This window comes from Xiphophorus maculatus, chromosome 16, assembly GCF_002775205.1.
Source record: "Xiphophorus maculatus strain JP 163 A chromosome 16, X_maculatus-5.0-male, whole genome shotgun sequence".
NCBI lineage: Eukaryota > Metazoa > Chordata > Actinopteri > Cyprinodontiformes > Poeciliidae > Xiphophorus > Xiphophorus maculatus.
In genome coordinates this window covers 6,638,836-6,657,669 of record NC_036458.1, presented here as the reverse complement: position 1 = coordinate 6,657,669, position 18,834 = coordinate 6,638,836, and the positions used below count along the sequence as shown (strand labels likewise).

General features: G+C 38.3%; 1 protein-coding gene across 1 annotated transcript; it reads right to left on the bottom strand.

Moving 5' to 3' along the window:
* Positions 1–463: 463 nt before the first annotated feature.
* On the bottom strand, positions 464–18,538 carry fbxl20 (F-box and leucine rich repeat protein 20). Its single transcript, XM_005796686.2, has 16 exons — positions 18,170–18,538; positions 17,736–17,903; positions 12,573–12,634; positions 10,353–10,407; positions 10,168–10,242; positions 9,953–10,047; positions 9,776–9,844; positions 9,601–9,696; positions 8,607–8,733; positions 8,233–8,307; positions 6,415–6,545; positions 6,260–6,320; positions 6,076–6,120; positions 5,927–5,983; positions 5,610–5,822; positions 464–3,166 (listed from the first exon to the last, which is right to left on the bottom strand). The coding sequence occupies exons 2-16, from the start codon at positions 17,775–17,777 to the stop codon at positions 3,059–3,061; spliced, it is 1,311 nt and encodes a 436-aa protein (XP_005796743.1). The 5' UTR covers positions 17,778–17,903; positions 18,170–18,538; the 3' UTR covers positions 464–3,058.
* Between the last annotated feature and the right edge of the window lie 296 nt (positions 18,539–18,834).

Genomic DNA, 18,834 nt, shown 5'->3' with positions numbered 1-18,834 from the left:
CCAAGATGAAGGGATGATTGCAAAGGATAAAGGTTGATTGATTAAAAATGTTTACAAATTTATGCATTTAGAAATCAGCATTTTTAATTAGAAAAAATTAACAATAAGTCTTACTAGTCATAATTCTGACAGTGTATTTTGTTGACAATATGCATATTGCAAACAGTTTTAGATCTCATTTTATTCAGTTCTAACCTGAAGCAAATTATTTTGATTCAAATTACTCGAGTTCTTAAATTGTTTTTAGTAAGCAGGTTGTGGTAAACCAAACAAGCAAATATTTTGAATCAAGTTAAAATCAGAATTGATCCCAGGTCAATTTACTGAACTGGCGGTTTAAAAAAAATTAATGGGGGTGGGAGACGTTAGGACAACGATGAAATCAGCATAACCTGAGCTTTGCTGCCATCTACTGTCTTAAATCACCATCAACAATGACAAACCTAAAATAAAAACACAAGTCTTAATAATATAGGTATATATTTATTCATACATACGTATTTCTTTATATTGGTTAATTATAAAAAAGAAAGAAAAAAGGAAAAGTTTTACAGTAAATATATGAACTACAGTCACTTCCAAAACTCCTGTTTTGTTTTTTAAATTTTTCAGGTGTCAAATCTTCTGCCTCCGACACGGACACTGTTGATTCAGCTTCTTCTGCCTTTCTCCTTAACCTGACTCCAGTGTTTAGGACAAAACGTGCATTAGACAAACAGAACCGGAGCGTGATGGCTCCAACTTAAATGTAAACCAGGGGATATAGAGCGTCGATATAAAGATAAGAGTTTGATACTGCTCTGGAAAATAAGTTCAAAGTGGAACTTGTAGTGTTTCTCTTTTTTTTTTTTTTGAAGCATCAAATGACGTATCCTTTAATACACATGAAAAGTGCAGGAGCAGGTTGAAAGCACGTCGCTATTAGCTGCACTGGTGAACTTGAGGACAAGCAGGTATTACATCCCAGATAAAAATCTTGTCTTCTGGAGCACAGAGTCAGTCACCTTTCCCAAACTTTTCCCACTCCTCTCTTTATAAATACTCTCGTAAAGCCCCTTCCAAGAAATAAAAAATAAAAATTACACTGAATAAAATCATAATTTTGGATTTGGCAAATGCCAATTTGTTGCAACGCACATTAAATTTTTGACAAATATCCTTATTTATCACTTTGCTTGAAGCATTTGGGCAGAGAACATTGAGTAAAGGATTTCTTCTTCTCAAAACAAGGCAAATAAAGAATGCTTGTGGGTGGAAATGAGAATCATTCTGCTGCAATAAGATCCTACTCCTCGATTAAAACATTCAGCAATAGTAGCCATTAAACTCAACTTATATGTAGTTTTAAAAAAAAAAACAACGTACAATTGCACTGATGCCAACACTTCCCACGGACAAACGCTACACATTTAGTAACAAACATAATGAAAACAAACTCCATCAGATCAAAACCGGGATTGGAAATTGGGCTAAAACTCATTCCGCAGAGACGGGACTCATGGCTTCAAACACAACGGAGACAGAATCCAAACCACAGCAAAACAAAGAGAGTGAAAGACTCAGAGGAAATTACAGCCAGGAGGGGAAAAAAAACAAAACATTTATATAAAGAGAAAGAATGAAGCAGGTGTGAGAGCAGGACAGGGCGAATCATAAGAAAAGGCTTCAATACTTCAAAGGGCCACGGAGCTGAAGTCCTTTAGAAGCTCCGCCGCTGCAGGTCTCAGATTCAGTCAGCTTTCTCTTGGAGCGGCTTCAATGTCGCTTGTCCCGGACGGCCGGAGGAATCCCTGCAAGGCCTCTGAGGAGCTGAGGCTCTCGACCCCTACCGCTACCTTAGTCCTCCAGGCGAAAGAAAAAGCAACTCAGTGAACTCAAACTAACTGAAAGAAGACAATCTAGGATTGTTTTTTTTAAGTTGGCTTTATCTTTCCATTGTCCTTCAGCTTGAATTCCTGTAGTGATGTTGGGTCTTATTTTTCCACTTCTTCTCGGGGGGGGGGAAGAAAAGTTTATTGTGAACATAAGCTGTAACAGGCCAGCAAATCAGAGAGATCTGGCTTAAACTCCCCAGCAGATCAGTGTGTAAACGAGCATGCTCCAACTTTGCTGGAGCTTCCGCCGATGGGTGGATGTTTCCACCCACAACTTATGTCACTGTCCTGTTGCTGCTTCTTAGCTGGCTTCGACTCGCAGTCCTATATATTTACACTTTTTTTTTTAATTAAAAAAAAAAAAGGACGAGGAGGAGTTACATGCAACATTTGGCATCTTCTTAAGTCCAGACTTGTGAGTCTGAGTTCTAGAAAAATATTTCAACTTTTGTTTCTATTCTCTTCAGTATCTTGAAACGCCTGATTGTAACGGAGAGAGGTGAGAGGACTATGGCTGTGAGCGCCAGCGTGTGTTAGTAAAATGTCTGATCATTGTTTCTCTTTTTCATTTTAAGTGCAAATGGCTGCTGATATTCTTAAAAGGAACAAAAATAATTGCTCTCTGCTGCTGTGTGTGTTTATCGGAGGTGTTGGCAGTTTTTCAGCTATGTCACTGCTGCTTTTATTTTGAAATAATCAGTAAACGGTGGTCTTACTCAAGTGCAGTTCCTGTTTAGAGGCAGCTTTTGAGTGACCTTCAAAACCAGGGGGGAAAAACTGGGAGGAGGGGATCTTTGTGAAAAATCCTCAGTTTTACTTGGGGGGGGGAAGAAAATTTTCCATACTTCATTTGATTGAAAGGAAAATCTTGTAGCACTGATGAACACAGCGGTTATTCACACAGCCCCTCTTAAAAATACTGATGTGCCCACCGATGTTCGTGTTAACCGTGTATGATTGGGGACTCAAAACCGTTTCTAGAGAAGTTCGTCTAGAATCTTGAATCCTGTTTGGTTCTCCGTCGTTCTCTGGAGCTCCGAAAAGAAGAAAGCAGAGCGGGCACACCAGCCTGAAATTTTCTGTATCCTTTTTCTTTAGAAGATGAGACGGTGTGGCATTGGGTTGGGGGGAGGAACACGCCGAGTAGAGAGGTTGCAGGAGGAGAGGGGGTGCTTGTCTTTGCATCATAGCAGGATGCAGCAGCGGCAGAACCTCTGACGGCTGCCCCCGACGGAGGGGGGCGGAGTGACAGGAGCGAAGTACGCGTGCACTTTGATGTTAGGCAGATGAGTCTGAGGGGAAGGAAGAAAAATGGGAAATTTGTTAACGCCTCAGAAAAAAATTGGAGCATCACTTGAGTCAGTCTTCCACTGGCAACAAACTCCTGTTTACCAGCGTAGTCCCGCTATGATTGATTTGCATCTAAATCAAGCGGGCAGGCCTGAGATCAAACGATGACGAGCCCAGCTTGCGATTACCAGCTTCGTGTGGGTAGTGCAGTGACTCAGAAATCAAAATTCAGTTTGGAAAAACATTAAACAAACTCTCTGTCCTCTGATTACCTTCCATGTTTAAAACTTTGCTGGTGGGGAACGACTGCAACAAGTCTGCTGCTCCAAATATGGAGCCTCGCTGTATGGACCTGAATCACATGAATCACTAGTGTGCAAGCAGCATGTTAGTGTTGGAGCTAGTTCCAACTGCTTTATGCAGACACATGATGAAAAGAACAAACATTAAGACTTCGGAGTCTAATTTATGATTAAAACAAAAACAAGACCTTTCAATGCATTACTGAAGCCGTTCAAAATTATCAAGATAAATTCATGTCTGAAATGATCTTTTCTTAGGAGCTGCTTTCCTATAAATATCCAGACCCAGACAGAGAGGAATATGTTTATATTCATCACGTTTCGACTAAATTTCAATGCATTTCATTGAGATTTTATTCGATACAGCAAGACAAAGTAGTTCATAAATAAATTGCAGGGTTTTTTCAATGTCAAAAATAAAGAGTCTGGTGTGGATTTGTATTCAGGCCACTTTACTGAGGCACCCTTAAACAAAAACACTGCAACCATTTGCATTTCAATGCTTCAAATCTTTGCAGACACAACATGGGTAAAACTCCTGGACTATGGACTAACTCCTAAACTATGTTTTACTATTTAGCGCATGCTCTCACTTCCGCCAATGAACTACTGACTGATATTCAGTGCTATAAGCAGCTAAGGAGGGAGACGGTGAGGAACAGAAAGAAAGAAGGGCTCCCAAGAAAAAGACAAAAAAGTTTAAAGCGTGGGATCACTTTAAACTAAATAGAAAACACACGCACGTCCTCAAAACTTCCACTACTACAAACATCACCTGTCAGTTTGTAGCTGACAGGTGATGTTTTTGATCCCTTCGCAAAATACTATTATTTGTGACTATTGACACCAAATCTAGCATAAAATACACTTTGGCTAACATTAAATGTTCTTGCTGATCAATACAGAAGACAATTAGGGTCACTGAAAAAAAAAAGAACTTTGATTGAAGTCAGAATTTTTTAGAAAAGAGTCAGAATTCTTTTTCTTTTTTTTCCATAGGTTCTATTCCTCTTCCATAGATCAAGAAGAGTAATGATATGAAAAAAAAGGGGCACAAAGCTCCACATCAACTCAAACACCAGCAAGGTGGAGGTGAGTATGGGCTGCTATTACTAAAAATAAACTGGCTGGAAATATTCAGGTTCAAGACAAGACAAAAAAGAAAACCTCCAGAGCCTACTGCCAGTTTTAGAAAACACTTTCTTCAACCAATGGTACAAGACGAAGTCCGCATCTTTCAAAAAGAGAATGATTTTTATGCAGGACATTTTTTTTTGCATGGTTAGCCAATAGAGGCATTGAAGATGACAAAACTTATGAAATGGCCACTTTCCTCACCTGACCTGAACTCAACCGAGAACTCATGGAAGTTTTTTTTAACATATTTCCAGTGAAGGAAAACAGCCCACCTCTCTGAACAGTGTCTGGGAGGCTGTAGTTGCTGCTGCACAGAAAGTTGATCGTTTACAGATCAAGAAACTGACAGACTCCACGAAAAGACATTTTGTCACTTATTGAAAAGAACGGTGGCCATAACAGTTACTCGGTTGTTTTTTTAATGTTAGAGGCATTTCTTGGAAAGTTTTGGGTTGTTTGTGATTCATACTTAAATAATAAAGTGAACATAATAATTCCGCATAAGCAATAATTATGCACATAGAAAGCACATATGAGATTTTGGCTTTGTTTGGAGAATATCTCAGGTTTATGCTTGAGGTTTATAAACATTATAGGTTGACCGAAAGCGCTGCTTGTGATTAATAAAAATAATCCTTAAAAATAAGAATTGCTCAATAATTGTGTATACTGTATATATTAATGTCTGTGTTCATAAAGTGAAAAAGGTGGAAAAGTTCAAGAGGTGTGGATGCTTTTTCAAGGCACTGAAGTCAAGTTTGTCTTACAAAAAAAGGTCACAATAAAACAAATTTCTTTTGTTATTTATAAGCAGAAACCCTGGGCAGCAAAACATTTATATTCTACTAGAGAAGCAAAAAACAATTTGAACAGAGAATTCCCTCCCATCACATATGTGCACACTGTAATCTAAATCAATTTCACACTATAAGTGACATACGTTGCCTTGAGAAAATGAATGTTTTCAGAACGTTATGTTTGTAAACCATCAGCCAACACAACTTACCCGTAGTCTTTTAATGCCTGCGCGGGTAATCTGCTGGCAGTCATAAAGCTCGATGCGATCCAGACTGTGGCAGCTTTTCAGGTGCTCCAGAGAGGCGTCTGTGATGAGGGGGCAGTTGTCCAGCTCGATCACCTCCAGGCGGTCGTGAGCGCAGGGGCCGCTGCCGAGGTGTCTGATGCCGTCGTCTGTTATCAGCTCACAGTGAGACAGACTCTGAGGGAACACAGGGGAGCCACAGGTTAGTCAAAAAGAACGAAAGATGTGATTTCAAATGTAACGGGGACAAAAACATGCAGGAGAGGAGAGCACAGACTCACCAGGACTTGAAGACGAGGACAGTGAATGGACAACTGGATCAAAGTTACATCTGTGATCTGGTGTGGAGAAAAAAAATAATAAAAATCTTGCTGTTTAAATTATACGTCACAATGTCTGCATTATCAATACTTAAAATATTTGTATGTACCTGTACACATTCTTCTAAATCCATCTTCTCAAGTTCATGGCAATTCTAAAAAAAAAATAAAACATTGAAATTAATCTGACATACTTTATAGTTATCAATTTTAATGTAAAGTCAGTTTAAGTTTAAATTTTCAAAATACAAAATCTTGCTGGCGTGCATTCAGAAGGCAAACACCACAACTCACCCTTGCTAATGGAGTAAAGCCAGCATCTGTAAGCTGAGAGCAGCGAGCCACTTCTAATATTCTGGGAGAATGAACAGAAATTAAGCAATAATTTGATAGAGATATGTGACTGTTTAATTGATCAGTTTCCAATAAAGCTGGGAATGTAGATGTACCTGAGACGCAGGCAGTTCTGTCCCAGGGCGTGCAAGAAGGCGTCTGTAATGTTGGCACAACCCGACACACACAGAGACTGCAGGCGGTGGCAACCTCGACAAATAGTGATGAGGCCATCGTCTGTGATCTGCTGCTCATTTGAGGAAGAAAAAAAAAAAACTTTAAAATTCTCATTTAATTTTACACTCTGCTGTGTTTCCAAGCAGTGAAGAGTAAAATCTGTCTACACCCATAAACTCAGCTTAGGACGGCATTTAATTTGTTTCTGCTTTTTTTATTTTTTTATTTTGCAGAAGTCAGATTAAAAAATAAAGGCTGAAGTGTTTAAACAGAATAATAAATAAAAGTCAACAAAACTTTTAGAAATATGGGGAAAAAAACAAAAAACTAAACAAACATCTGCACTTTCTTAAGACAAGTGTATTCAAAAGTTGAATATATTGAATTTTTGGCTTGGAATGAAATTTCATTATTTGCAGTATGATTTCTGGTCTATTTAACACCATAAATAAAAACCAGATGTACAACTTAAAATTGGCTAAGCAACACATTTTCACTGTTACATATTCCATTTAAATTCCCATTAATACTTTGTAGATGTGCTTTTATGTTTCAAGATTTTTCTATATGATCATACTTCATAATTTCCTTAATAACTTTGATCTGTATTTTAATTTTACAAAATAAGCCAAACTAAAGCTAAACATTAAAATTAGACTGAATCATTGCACACAGAGACCAGAGATGGATATTTTAGCACATTTATTTGAAATAAGCTGCCCTTTATACACTGGGGACCAAAGGCTATATAAGTGGTCACATAATGCATGGAACAAAAGTGTCATCAGGCAGCTGCTGGAGCATATGACAGTCAGTTCAAACAGAGAGATGCTCACCAGAAACAGAGGATATCTTATGCAAGCTTTAGTAAACATTACTCGCATTGTTTCAGCTTGACATTAGACATATTTTGAAGGCTTTTATGAGGAGGGTTAATGTTAAGAACACGGTGCAGAATAAAAGTGTGTGACAGTTATTGTGACAGGCCTATTTTTAATATTTGAATGTTAACCAAAACAAAAACTGACAAGTAACCAGGAAAGTTGAACTTGCCTTCTGCACTGAAAGATTAAGCAGTCTAACCTCCATCTAATCCTAATTATGAACTCAAACGACGTTAATAAGTACATAACACACTGGGTACCTCACTCTCACCCAAACACTTTGAATACATCCAAGTTCTCTTGCTTGAGTTGTGACCTTTACTTAGGAAAGATGCCTTTGCATACCACAGTAAAACTCTTTCAGAACTTAAGAATTATAAATCATTGGAAAGAATTTTGGAGGAAGCAAAAGAAGGACTTCTACAGCAAATGTGACAGAGAGTTGCACCTGGATGAAGATTTACAAGTTACTCTTAAGTTACAGAAGAGAAAGAAATCCTCCCTGAATAAAGGGACTACTGTTTTGATCACTTTGCTTCTTCTGAGCACCAGACCGGTAATGCAAGTAATTCAGTGACAACAAACATTAAATACTTTGAGATAATGAGCTTATTCATTTAACGACACTAAACAAAGCAATTTCCCCTAAGGGCAATTGAGCAGTTCCCAACTTCACAGCAGTATTTGCACAGCAAAGAACACAAAGTGCTAAACTACTTGTTCCATAAGCCGTTAAGGAATGTCTTCAGTGACTAAGATCAGCTTGTTGTAGCATCGGTGCGGAATTTCTTTAAAACACTAACTATTAAGTTACATCAACCTAATCTTCCTTGTATTTCAGTACAAACTTCATGCCTTTGTTATTGCACTTACCGAGCATGTCTGCAGGTTGAGAGTAACCAGCTCTGGACAGTGTGCTCCGATATGCTTCAAAGCCTCATCTTCAAGCTACGGGAAGAAAGTAACAATGTTTAGACGTTCAGCCATTAAATGACGCTAATTTGTTTTTACAAAACCCATTGAATCCAGTCCTTCATCTAATTTGTTTGACATCAAAGTGATATGCAACACCTTGAACCGTCTTTGAACGCAAGGCTGTTGACTGTTAATAAAATGGCTGCATACAACATTCTGCTGCTGCAAATAGTAACCAGAGTCTCTTTTACCTGAAAACATCCTCTGCTCATTCTGTTTGCTTATTTTAATTAGAAAACAATACAAGGAACTGGTATTAAACTCAACAGTACCTGTGTGCAGCCCTTTAAGAAGAGGCCTTTGAGTCCGGGACAGGAGCGCACCAGAGCTTGGATGCCATCCTTTGTGACCTGATCACACCAAGAAATGTTCAGCTGCTCCAGCAAAGGGCAACCTTCACTAAAGGACAGACAAAGGTGTGAGATGAGGTGTTGCAAATGGAAGTCAATGACAGCAGCAACAGAGGATAAAATTCCAGAACACATTAGAGATTTTTTTTTTCTCTTGAAAAAAGTTTCTCTTTCAAATAAAATATTCCACCTGGGTAAAATTGTCCAAAACTCTCAAGAAGTTCTGTGTTAAGGTCTAAAGAAACTATACTTAAACCTTTGAACTACAATCCTCACATTCATTTGACACAACAACACTTCATTACCAAAGAAACTAAGTAACAATAAAGCATAGTGGAGGCACCATCATGTTGAGGGGCTGCTTTTCTTTAGAGGGCAATTATGTGTTTTAAGGGGATAATTATGAATAATATATAAACCGTCTGTTTGTTCAGATGCTAAACGTTCAGATGTTAGCTGAAAGATAAAATATGATTAATTTATGCCATCACAATGAGTCCAAGTATACAACAAACAATGAATAAAATGAAAGTCCAGGAAAGGCCCAACTAGAGTTCAGATCTAAATCTGACAGCAAACCAGTGTGTTATCACAATATGATTCATCTGGAGAACTTTTCCTTGATAGAGAGATCAAATAAGTCAAGAACTGGGATGGTGATAAAACACCTAAAGTTGAAACTGAATCAAAAGGTGCATCAAACAAAGTAATAAGACAGGTAAATACAGCTTTTTTGCTATTTTTATTCACCCCCATAACATATTAATTTGTTATATAGTTAAGTTTTTTAGCATATAGGTTACGTTAAAAGGTGAGTAAAGATTCTAGGTAATTTACCACAGTACATCATAAAGGCTTAACATTTTAAGAGGGTGTGTGTCATTGTACATTTTGACCCAGAACTGATGCAACATACCTGAGAGCTTTAAGAGACAGGTTGGTGATTGAGGTACAGGAGGCGAGGTCCAGGTGCTTTAACTTTGGACAGAACTTACTGAGACTATTGCACGTGCTGCAGAGACAGAAAATTTATTTTGCATTTTCAAAAAAGTAAGTGTAATACAGCACTACTCCCTGAGCTAAAAACAAACCTGTCAGTAATCTTGGTGCAGCCATTCAAGCTAAGTAGCTCAATATTTCTGCAGTTCTGTGCAAAAGTCCTGCAGAGACAAATCGATTTAATAGCAGTAAAAACAGTACAGATTCTTCCTGTGCAATGTTTAGATTGAAGTGAGTATTTGATTAGCTTAGGTTTTTGGCAAACTCACCTCAAGGCAGTGTCACCAACACCCAGGCAACCCCTTAAGCTCAATTTTCTAAGGAACCCCCCACATCGCTTTGAAATGTTCTCCACCACCCGACCCTGCAACAAAACACAAAAAACTCCATCACATATGGTCACTTCTATTACTTATTTTATCTCCTCAGCAATATCTTAAGTGGTATATCCAGTAAAGTAGGAACCAACTTAGGATTTTCTCACCTCAATGTCCCTCTGAAAATCAAAGAGGTCGATTCGCTGCCAGTTGCTGCCGTCCAAGGCCAGGACATTCCAGGACTGAGGAAACAGACGCAGACATTTTTAAGAGTCAACATCACTTCTACGCCTGCCGACTACTTACACAAGCAGAAAACGTGCAGATATGGTAATGGTGAACACAGACTCACCCGTGAGACCTGGGCACATCGACAGAGTGTCACCACATCCAGAAAGGAAAAGATTCTGGAAGACAGACAGGGACGATTTAAAGACTCTGGTCCCCGTGGCTGGAAGATGCTTCTTTAGGCTGCAGTCATGGCCAGCGTTTTGGCAGTGACAAATGTTGGCTTTAGCTAATTTTGTTGCTTCAGTTTTTAATTATGTTGGGAAATTATATTTTGCAGAGTGATTACATACATATCAATTCATTGGAAGACTTAATCTTCACTATATTTTGTCAGCAAACTTTATTATAACAAAGTCACATGAAAAGTATATACAAATCCCTAAAAACTTTAAAGTGACATAGTGAAAGGTCTAATACTAGCAAAACATTTCAATGGCTTCCTAGAGCAGGGTCTGCAACCTTTACAATCCAAAGAGCTATTTTTGTCCTGAGTCCACATAAATAAAATTGGTTTAGAGTCACAAATATTACATGACCTTTTCAAAAACTGAAATAAAAAAAGAAGAGAAAGACAACTTATTATTTTTGACAAATATCTATGACAGGAAATCTGTTGTCATATTCTAACAACTAATCTATTCTTATTTTTAGGTCTAAAAATGAAGACTTTTTTTTCTAAAGGATAATGGCAACATTTGCTTATATGGGATGTTATATGGTATTTTCAGAGTTTCCCATTCTCCTATCAAGAAAAATGGATTAAAGTAAAATTAACTAATTATTCTACAATAATTTCTATTGTAGAAATTAAATAAAATGATTCCATATAAAAACTGAAAACTAGAGTTTGTTTTATATCTACTGTATTTCTAAAACTTCAACTGTTAACTTATCATTTTTATTCAAAGTTTTTAAAAGCCGTTGAGGCTCCAGAGCTGCAGGTTGCAGAAACCTGTCGAGCACCAGGATCAATTTCTCAAAATGACTGTTTGACAAATCCTTGTCAGCACAGTAGGGATGGGCATTTATGGTATCATTTGTTACAGTAATAAATTTATTATGATGATGATAATAATCCAATTTATCACTTGGATTCATAGTGATAAATGTCAAGTAATGATGTTTAAAAACTACATTGTCAGAAACTATAATTTTTTTCCCCATTTTATCCACTGCTGGTTTCATGAGAGCATAAACAGATCTGAATAAATTTCGAACTATTATTGGATGCAGATTCTGTATGCAGTGATTAAAATATAATAAATAAGAGTTCTTTTTTGCAACTGGTGTCCTGAACAAAGCAACAATTTTAGGAAAAACAGCAAAGTCACCACATCCATCCAAGAAAACCATTAAGGATAGTAGAAGATTTATCCAATGCTACTTTCAATTATGAATCCTATTGATTGTTAAAAACATGTTGAAAAATCCTTTATCAGAAAAAGAAACAGGAAGGAATGAGTTGTGAATGATCACTTTTTAATCCACATGTAGGGTTGCTTCTCATCCAAGCCACTAAACACAACAGTTGTTTCGCTGCCAATAACTGTTTGACTGTCTGATGATTTTAGGTTGCCCTCAGGTCAATGCTGCAGCTGCTTGCATCCACAGCACCAGGCAGAGAATAAACCAGCCAACATCACTGACTGTAAGCAGAGTAGCTGTTTACTCTCTCTGTGGGAAAGCTTCATTTTCTTAAAAGCAACACAAAGACACTAAAAGGATCCAAGTTAAATATCTACAGGATCTTGCAATGCAGCTAAAAGCATATTGGGGTCGAAGTAGGGAAACAGCAAGTCGCAGCACCATCTGCCAACTTCAGAAATTGCAGCTCTGCACCTGGCCAAGCAGTCGCAGTGCAGCGAGATTGTCTGGCATGGACCAGGGTTGAGTTATGGTGTTCATTTTCTGTTTACTAAGGGATTTGAGGTTGTTTTTTTTTTGTCTGAAATCAATTTAAATGTTTTATAGCCACAGCATCTGTTTTTAATTACACTTATAGCATTTGGGGAGCAGAGCAAGTTGGGTATTAAAAGGGAAAATGGGTGGTTGGGCCAGTGAGCATACATGATATGATTGCAAAATGCACAGCGTGCGGGTGTGTTTGTGAATGTGGTTCTTAAAGGTTACAGAAAGGAAAAGGTGAGGCATTAGTAGCATTGGCTTAATTTTGCTGATTCAAAGTGAGGCCATGAAGTATGAAGTAGTTTACGTCTCAGTCCCCCCAAATCTTACAAAACCTGCAGATACGCTGACTCAAAGGTTCTGAAATGTCACTCACCGTAGCAACAGCTCCTTGGGCAACTTCTTATTGATGACTGCCTCGTCACTATTCGTGAACATCTGAAACAAAAAGAGAGGATATCAGTGTTGCCGGCTTGTCTCAAAGTGACTTTGTCCCTAAAAAAAGAAGTCCACTACACTGATGTGTAAATTCATTGGCAGAAGTTGATCTAGAGGAAATATTTAGTAATTGAGGAAAGAACGCAGAACGCAGGATGGAAATTTGGGATTCTCTAAGAAAATCAGCAGGAGCGGACTTTGTCTTGCAGACAAGCCTGTGACGGCCTTTGCTTTCATGTTATCACTTTTGGTGCACAGTATCTCAATTCTTCTGTTTACACTAAAGAGTTTGCACATCAGCAAGTTCTATGAGTTCACCCCAGAATCAGCCAGCTTGCATCTTTCACGGCTCTTTTCCTGCAACCGTCTAATGGATTTCCAAACAAATAACCGCATGCTGAGAAACCACAAATAAAACCCCTTTAATTCGAGCACACAAACAGTCTTCGCATGCAGAGACTGTAAATTAACATTATAGATGCAATTACAAACCCACTGTCTCAAAAATAAAGGGTACCCTATTGATTTGTGGAAGAAAGTCAGGCCTGCGCTAGATTGCAGAATGGAAGACTGATGTTTGGGAGCACCCACAGATGAAGCAATCCTTACTCCCAGCTCAGGCTTTGGGAGGAATAAATCCAAACCAAAGTGCCAGTGGTAAGGGGGTGTCACTCAGGGCTTTCCCTGGACATTAAATTAAGGCATTTTCTTAGTGCTGATCTACCATTTTGTCAGTTAAACAAATCAGCCATCCAACAATTAAAACTAAATTAAAAGTTTATTTACTGCCTTTAAACAATAGCAATAATTTACGACACCCAACAGCGGGCTGCTTTTATTATGGGCGTCCCAAACCACACAACGGGTCTGGACATTGTGGGACTTCAACCCATTCATCTGCAGAAATAATAAAAACAAACTGAGATGTCTGCCGGTTGAAATTAATGCCTGGACCTTTAGAGAGCCGGTGGGCCTTTGGGTCAAAGCCTTTCTATGTCTCTCTGATAAACACGAACTCTGCATACACACACAGCTGTCTACACAAGCGGCTGCCTGCCAGCACAGACGTGTAAAATTTTGAGGGAAAAGGAAGAGACAGACATTCGCTGTTTAGATTTGGGGCAAACTGGCTGCAAGAGCTCGCTTTTCCAGAGTACTTCTTTTTTGGCCAAATAGTCCAGAGCCATTTCCAGGGAGGCAGATGTGCATGTTTGTTTACCAGGCATACACTGTCTCCTTTTGTAATCTAACATAAAATGAATCTAATGCTGCATGAATGCAAGCATTATGCTGTCTCCACTGGTCAACTATAATCTCTAAAGCAAGTCTGAGAGAAAGCTTGAAAAGCTCCAATGTCCAGTTAAGGAACCCAGTGAAGCACAGTGAAATATCTTTGAAATTTTTCAGGAAATGCCATTGAACCATAATTAGACATTATATTGTACTATTCATTTGCTGAAAATGGCTCAAACAGAAAAATGTGTAATACATGTTTAACATTTGTGGCTTAATAAATTAATTTAAGTTTAGGAATCTATATGGACAAGACACACAAACCAAACTGCCTCTGTGGTTTAATACAGAAATTATTTCCTGCACAACACTGTTGTAGCTAAATTAGGAATCAAAATATAATAATTTGCAAAGTCTTGAGCTCATTTCTATACATTAGTCTTAAATGTATTGGAAAAGTCCGATTTTCCTGTAATTTTGAAAAATGCTGAGCAATATTTATTTGGACTTTTTGCAGCAATGCATTTCTTTTTCAGTCATTTTTAATTCAAATTCTTGTACTTGGGCATCTTCAGAAGACTCAGCTTTATGACTCCTTTATAGGGAAGCATGCTCCCTTTAACTCACTTAACTCAAACCAATTAGTACCCAGTTACCATAGTAGTTTGTGTGTCATCCTAACTCAAGAGATAACCCTGTATTGAGCGTATGCCTTGGTCAGTATGATATTCTGACGGTTTAACATTACTGGGTAAAAAATACCACAGCTAAATGTCACTTACATTTGAAACAGAAACAAAAGAATGACAAGTATTTAAATTGCTGCTAAAATAATATACCCACACCATTATTTGTTATAAAGTTATCAATATGTATTGTTATGACACATGCACTTTAGAAAATGTATAACGCTACTGTTGAGTTCAGTGGTAGGACAAGTGTCTATTATGCAGAATATTATAAATTATTACTGCTCAGCTCTAATTACACTGCAAGTAAAGGAAGCTTGTACTAGTGGGCTAATTGGTCTATATGCTCACGTAGCCAACCTGAGCAGTCGACTATTTGGCAGATTTGTCAATTGTACCTTGACAACTGTAGTTTTAAAACACTTCCTTCTTGAAATCCTGCCTGGCATTGAATTGCAACAGGTGGAGGAAGGTCTGTGCAACTTTACTCAAAGCTCCATACAGCCCCAGTTACCATAGTAGTTTGTGTGTCATCTGTTTTTGGGGGAGAAAATCAGAAAACTGTGGCATTAAAAACACCATAACTACTAGCATGTTCTGATACCTGTAACTCGCCCATAACTAGTTGACCCAATTTTGATTTATAAACTATTTGAAATCATCCCGGCAATAACAAACCAGTTTGTCCTAAAGCTTCCACTACCCCAAAACAAAAATAAATGATACACAGATAGAATTAAGACAAAACTCTTGAAAAGAAAGTGATTATTGGAGGGGTTTTGTCTAAAATCCTGGCAGCAAGTTGATAGATCAACAGAATGAGGACCACATTTTAGTTGCCATGTCAATTCTTTGATGACTTCCCCAACCGTATAGAGATTCTGCAGTTGCTTTAAAAGGCACACTCCACACCAGGGAGAATTACGTTAATTCATTTTTTCAACTAATTTAGATGTTATTAATGAATAAGCTGCAAGCCCAAAATGCAGGAATAAAGTACATTTCTAAATGAAAGAATATTGAGAAAAGGCATAATATATCTTGCGCTCACACTGTAAGAGTATTTGAATTTCTTCATATTTCTATTTCATGGCATAATTTTGGAAGCATTTGACCTGCACTGATTTTTCTAATTAAATTTATGACTCATTTTAATTCTACGTTAAAACGAGTCCCTTTTTTGGTACTTTTACCTAAAACTGAAGCCTCAGTGTTGAAGGCCAAGACTGGAAATACAGCTTAGGTTGTTGTCGTTATGAGCCAGCATACAAAGGGTATGTTGATTATGTGAATTTAGGTGGACTTCCTTTGAGACATTTCAAAGTAAAAGTCGAGAAAACTACATTTTTGAACGAGGCACCTTACATTATAATTTGAAGATTTGCCCTTAACTATTAGAAAGTGCTTGAAGACATCTAGTTAACACATAAAGTCTCTTTAAGAAGCTTATTATTAAAAGGTTAATTGATTAAAGGTTACCCAGCTATTTTGGCATTATTCTGTTCCCTTGTAGTTTTCGAAGTATGACTTATAGCTGTCCGCTGCAAGACACAAAAGTCACTTTCTATATATTCCTCTGCCTTTATTTAAAAAATGTGGCTAGATGACTCCAACAAATAGTATCTACTATTTTGTAGTGCTCGAAAAGCATAATTTTTCAAATTTTACTTAAGCCAAAATAGGGATGACAATTTAAAAAAATGCAGAGAGAATGACTTAAAAAAAACTTTAATCCTCAAAAACAATAATCTTCTTACTTTTCATCTCAACAATTCCAGACTTAACCAATTTAAAAACAAATGGATAGGCATTGGTTTAAGTACAAAAAAGTTATACTATGGTTTGTGTATGAGGGCAGAATAGAGTGTGAAAATAAAGCTGGGGTCTTTCTCCGTGGCGTCTGCTTGTTCTCCCGGGTCATGCATGGGTTTTCTTCGGGTACTCCAACTTCCTCCCACAGGCCAAAAACATCAAAGTTAGCTTTATTAGTATTGCTAAATTGCCCTTAGGTAATTTAGGGACAGTGACTTATACAGCTTGTGTCTCCCCTCTTGCTCTACTCCCACTGAAAACCATGAAAATGACAAGGGGCATGTATGCAATGGATGAATAGGTTTATGTTCATTTTGGTAAGTTAACATGTACTCATTTTGCAATCAATTTGAAAACAAAACAAAAAAACAACAAAAGTCCAGAAAGGGTTAGAGAAGTAAATCTGTAAAAAAAAATATTGTCCGGGGTATCCTCTTCAAACTTTGCTTCACAAAAGTACTTTTATAATGAAGGCCTGCACAAACCATTTCCGGTTTCCTCCTCTCCGAATTCCAGTTAGCTTTAGCAGATTGGCCGCAGCTGTCGGGCCAGAAGGTAAAACGGCCTGAGTCTTCTGAGTAGTCAGTCAGCTGTTGCGCCGTTAAAAATAAATAAAACCACACACAAATCCCATGCTAGCTGGGGATTAAACAACATCAACTGTTCAGGCTACACCGGTCAATGTCACCGGTGAGATATGTGGTATAGGTTCGAATCTCTCCCAAATATTCAGCAAACAAAGTTTCTGGGTATACTTCCGATTACTTTCTGCACCTATATCCAAGTGGCCATCCTGCTTTCCACGCAGGTTCTATTGAGGCAGTTTGTAGTCATTTGTTTGTATTTGAGGGTAGCAGTCACAGAAGAGGCCCCCCTTTCGCGACCACAGTTGTACACAAATATCGGGTTGGCCCAAACAAAAGCGATACATTACAGTGTTACATGTTTATAGAGAGAAAAAGCTGCCTAAAAAGACAACAAAAAACTAATTTCCTGACTAAAAGTACGAAAGTTGTGCTTCGGCGTGCTCCCTGGCCTCGCTGTCTTTGTTTTGACTGCGCAAATGTAAAAGAAGTGAACATTTTAAGCACCAAGTTTAGCCTTTAGCAGAGAAAGAAATACGAGGTTGGACGGAAAAACGACGTTCTGTGTCCACAGCCAGATGACACGCCAGGCCTCGGCTGTATGTTGTCCGAACAAAAACAACAGTGTTTTGACCTAATCCTAAACACCGACTGCGGAAGCTGCAACGACGTTTTAAAAATAATTACATCGACAGCCATTGTTCGGAACCGCATGCTAATGCTTCTAACAGCTCGGTCGTGTCTGTGTCGCCGACTGTCAGTCAACATGCGAGGTTAACTCACCTCAAACCGGCTCCGTGAAACACCGTTTACCTCCTTCCCCATGTCGGACGCTGGTTACCGACTCAATGAGCTCGGCGTAGGCGCTGCAGAACAGAAATACGGGCCCGATCCACGATTATCATGTCCTCTCCCGTTGTTCCCGGGGTTGCGATGTTGTTGCTTTACGGCCTGTAACACAAACGACAAGTCCTCTTGTTTTCTGGTTGAAAAAAATAGGGTTTAGTGGCAGCAGCCAGCCAATAAACCACTTCTCCCTCTTATCTACTCGCCCTCTCCTCCTCCCCCCCGTGCAGCTTTATATCCATCCACACAATAGCCCAACAGGCATGGGAGCCTAAAACCGAGCTTTACACCTCTCAGAAAAACCAAATATAATCCTGTTGCTTCAAGTCACGTATTTCCCACGCAGAAAAATGACTACTTGGATTACTTACTTGTTCACTGGAGCTTGAAGTAAAGATATCAATGCGGGGTGTCAACCTTTCAACGCGCACACGTAGCACAAATACCTGACCCGACAGGCTTCATGAACTCATAGAAACGGTCACAAATATCAAATCCTCACGAAACTAAACAATTTCATAACACAAAATACAGATAAAATGCATTATCGTATAATATAAAACTCCCTCATCTTCCCACGCACAATTAATAAACAGTCGACGATAAAATTTACATCTTGAATTTCTGTTTATGGCGTAACAGAGAGACGAACAGGGCATTTAAATTGTTTTGTATGCATCTGACTCAGGTGGCCATTTAAATACCACAGTCTATCACATATACACACATTACGACTTTTGTTATTACAGTAAGAATCGCCACTTCCTCGTTTCCTTTAACCACACCCACATGACCATCGGAGCCAATCAGCATCCAGAATGGCTGTTCGTCATGCTATATACTTGGGAACACATGCTTGACAACAGGTCAGTGTCATCTAACACTTTTTATCCTCATATTACGATTTCCAATTTAAAATGGCACTGCATCAACTTTTTATAATATCGAGCCGTTCATTTTCGTAGTGTAATTTTTTTCTATTTTTGTTTTGCTAACTTAAAAAAAGATCTTGCATGACAATCACAGGCAAATATGA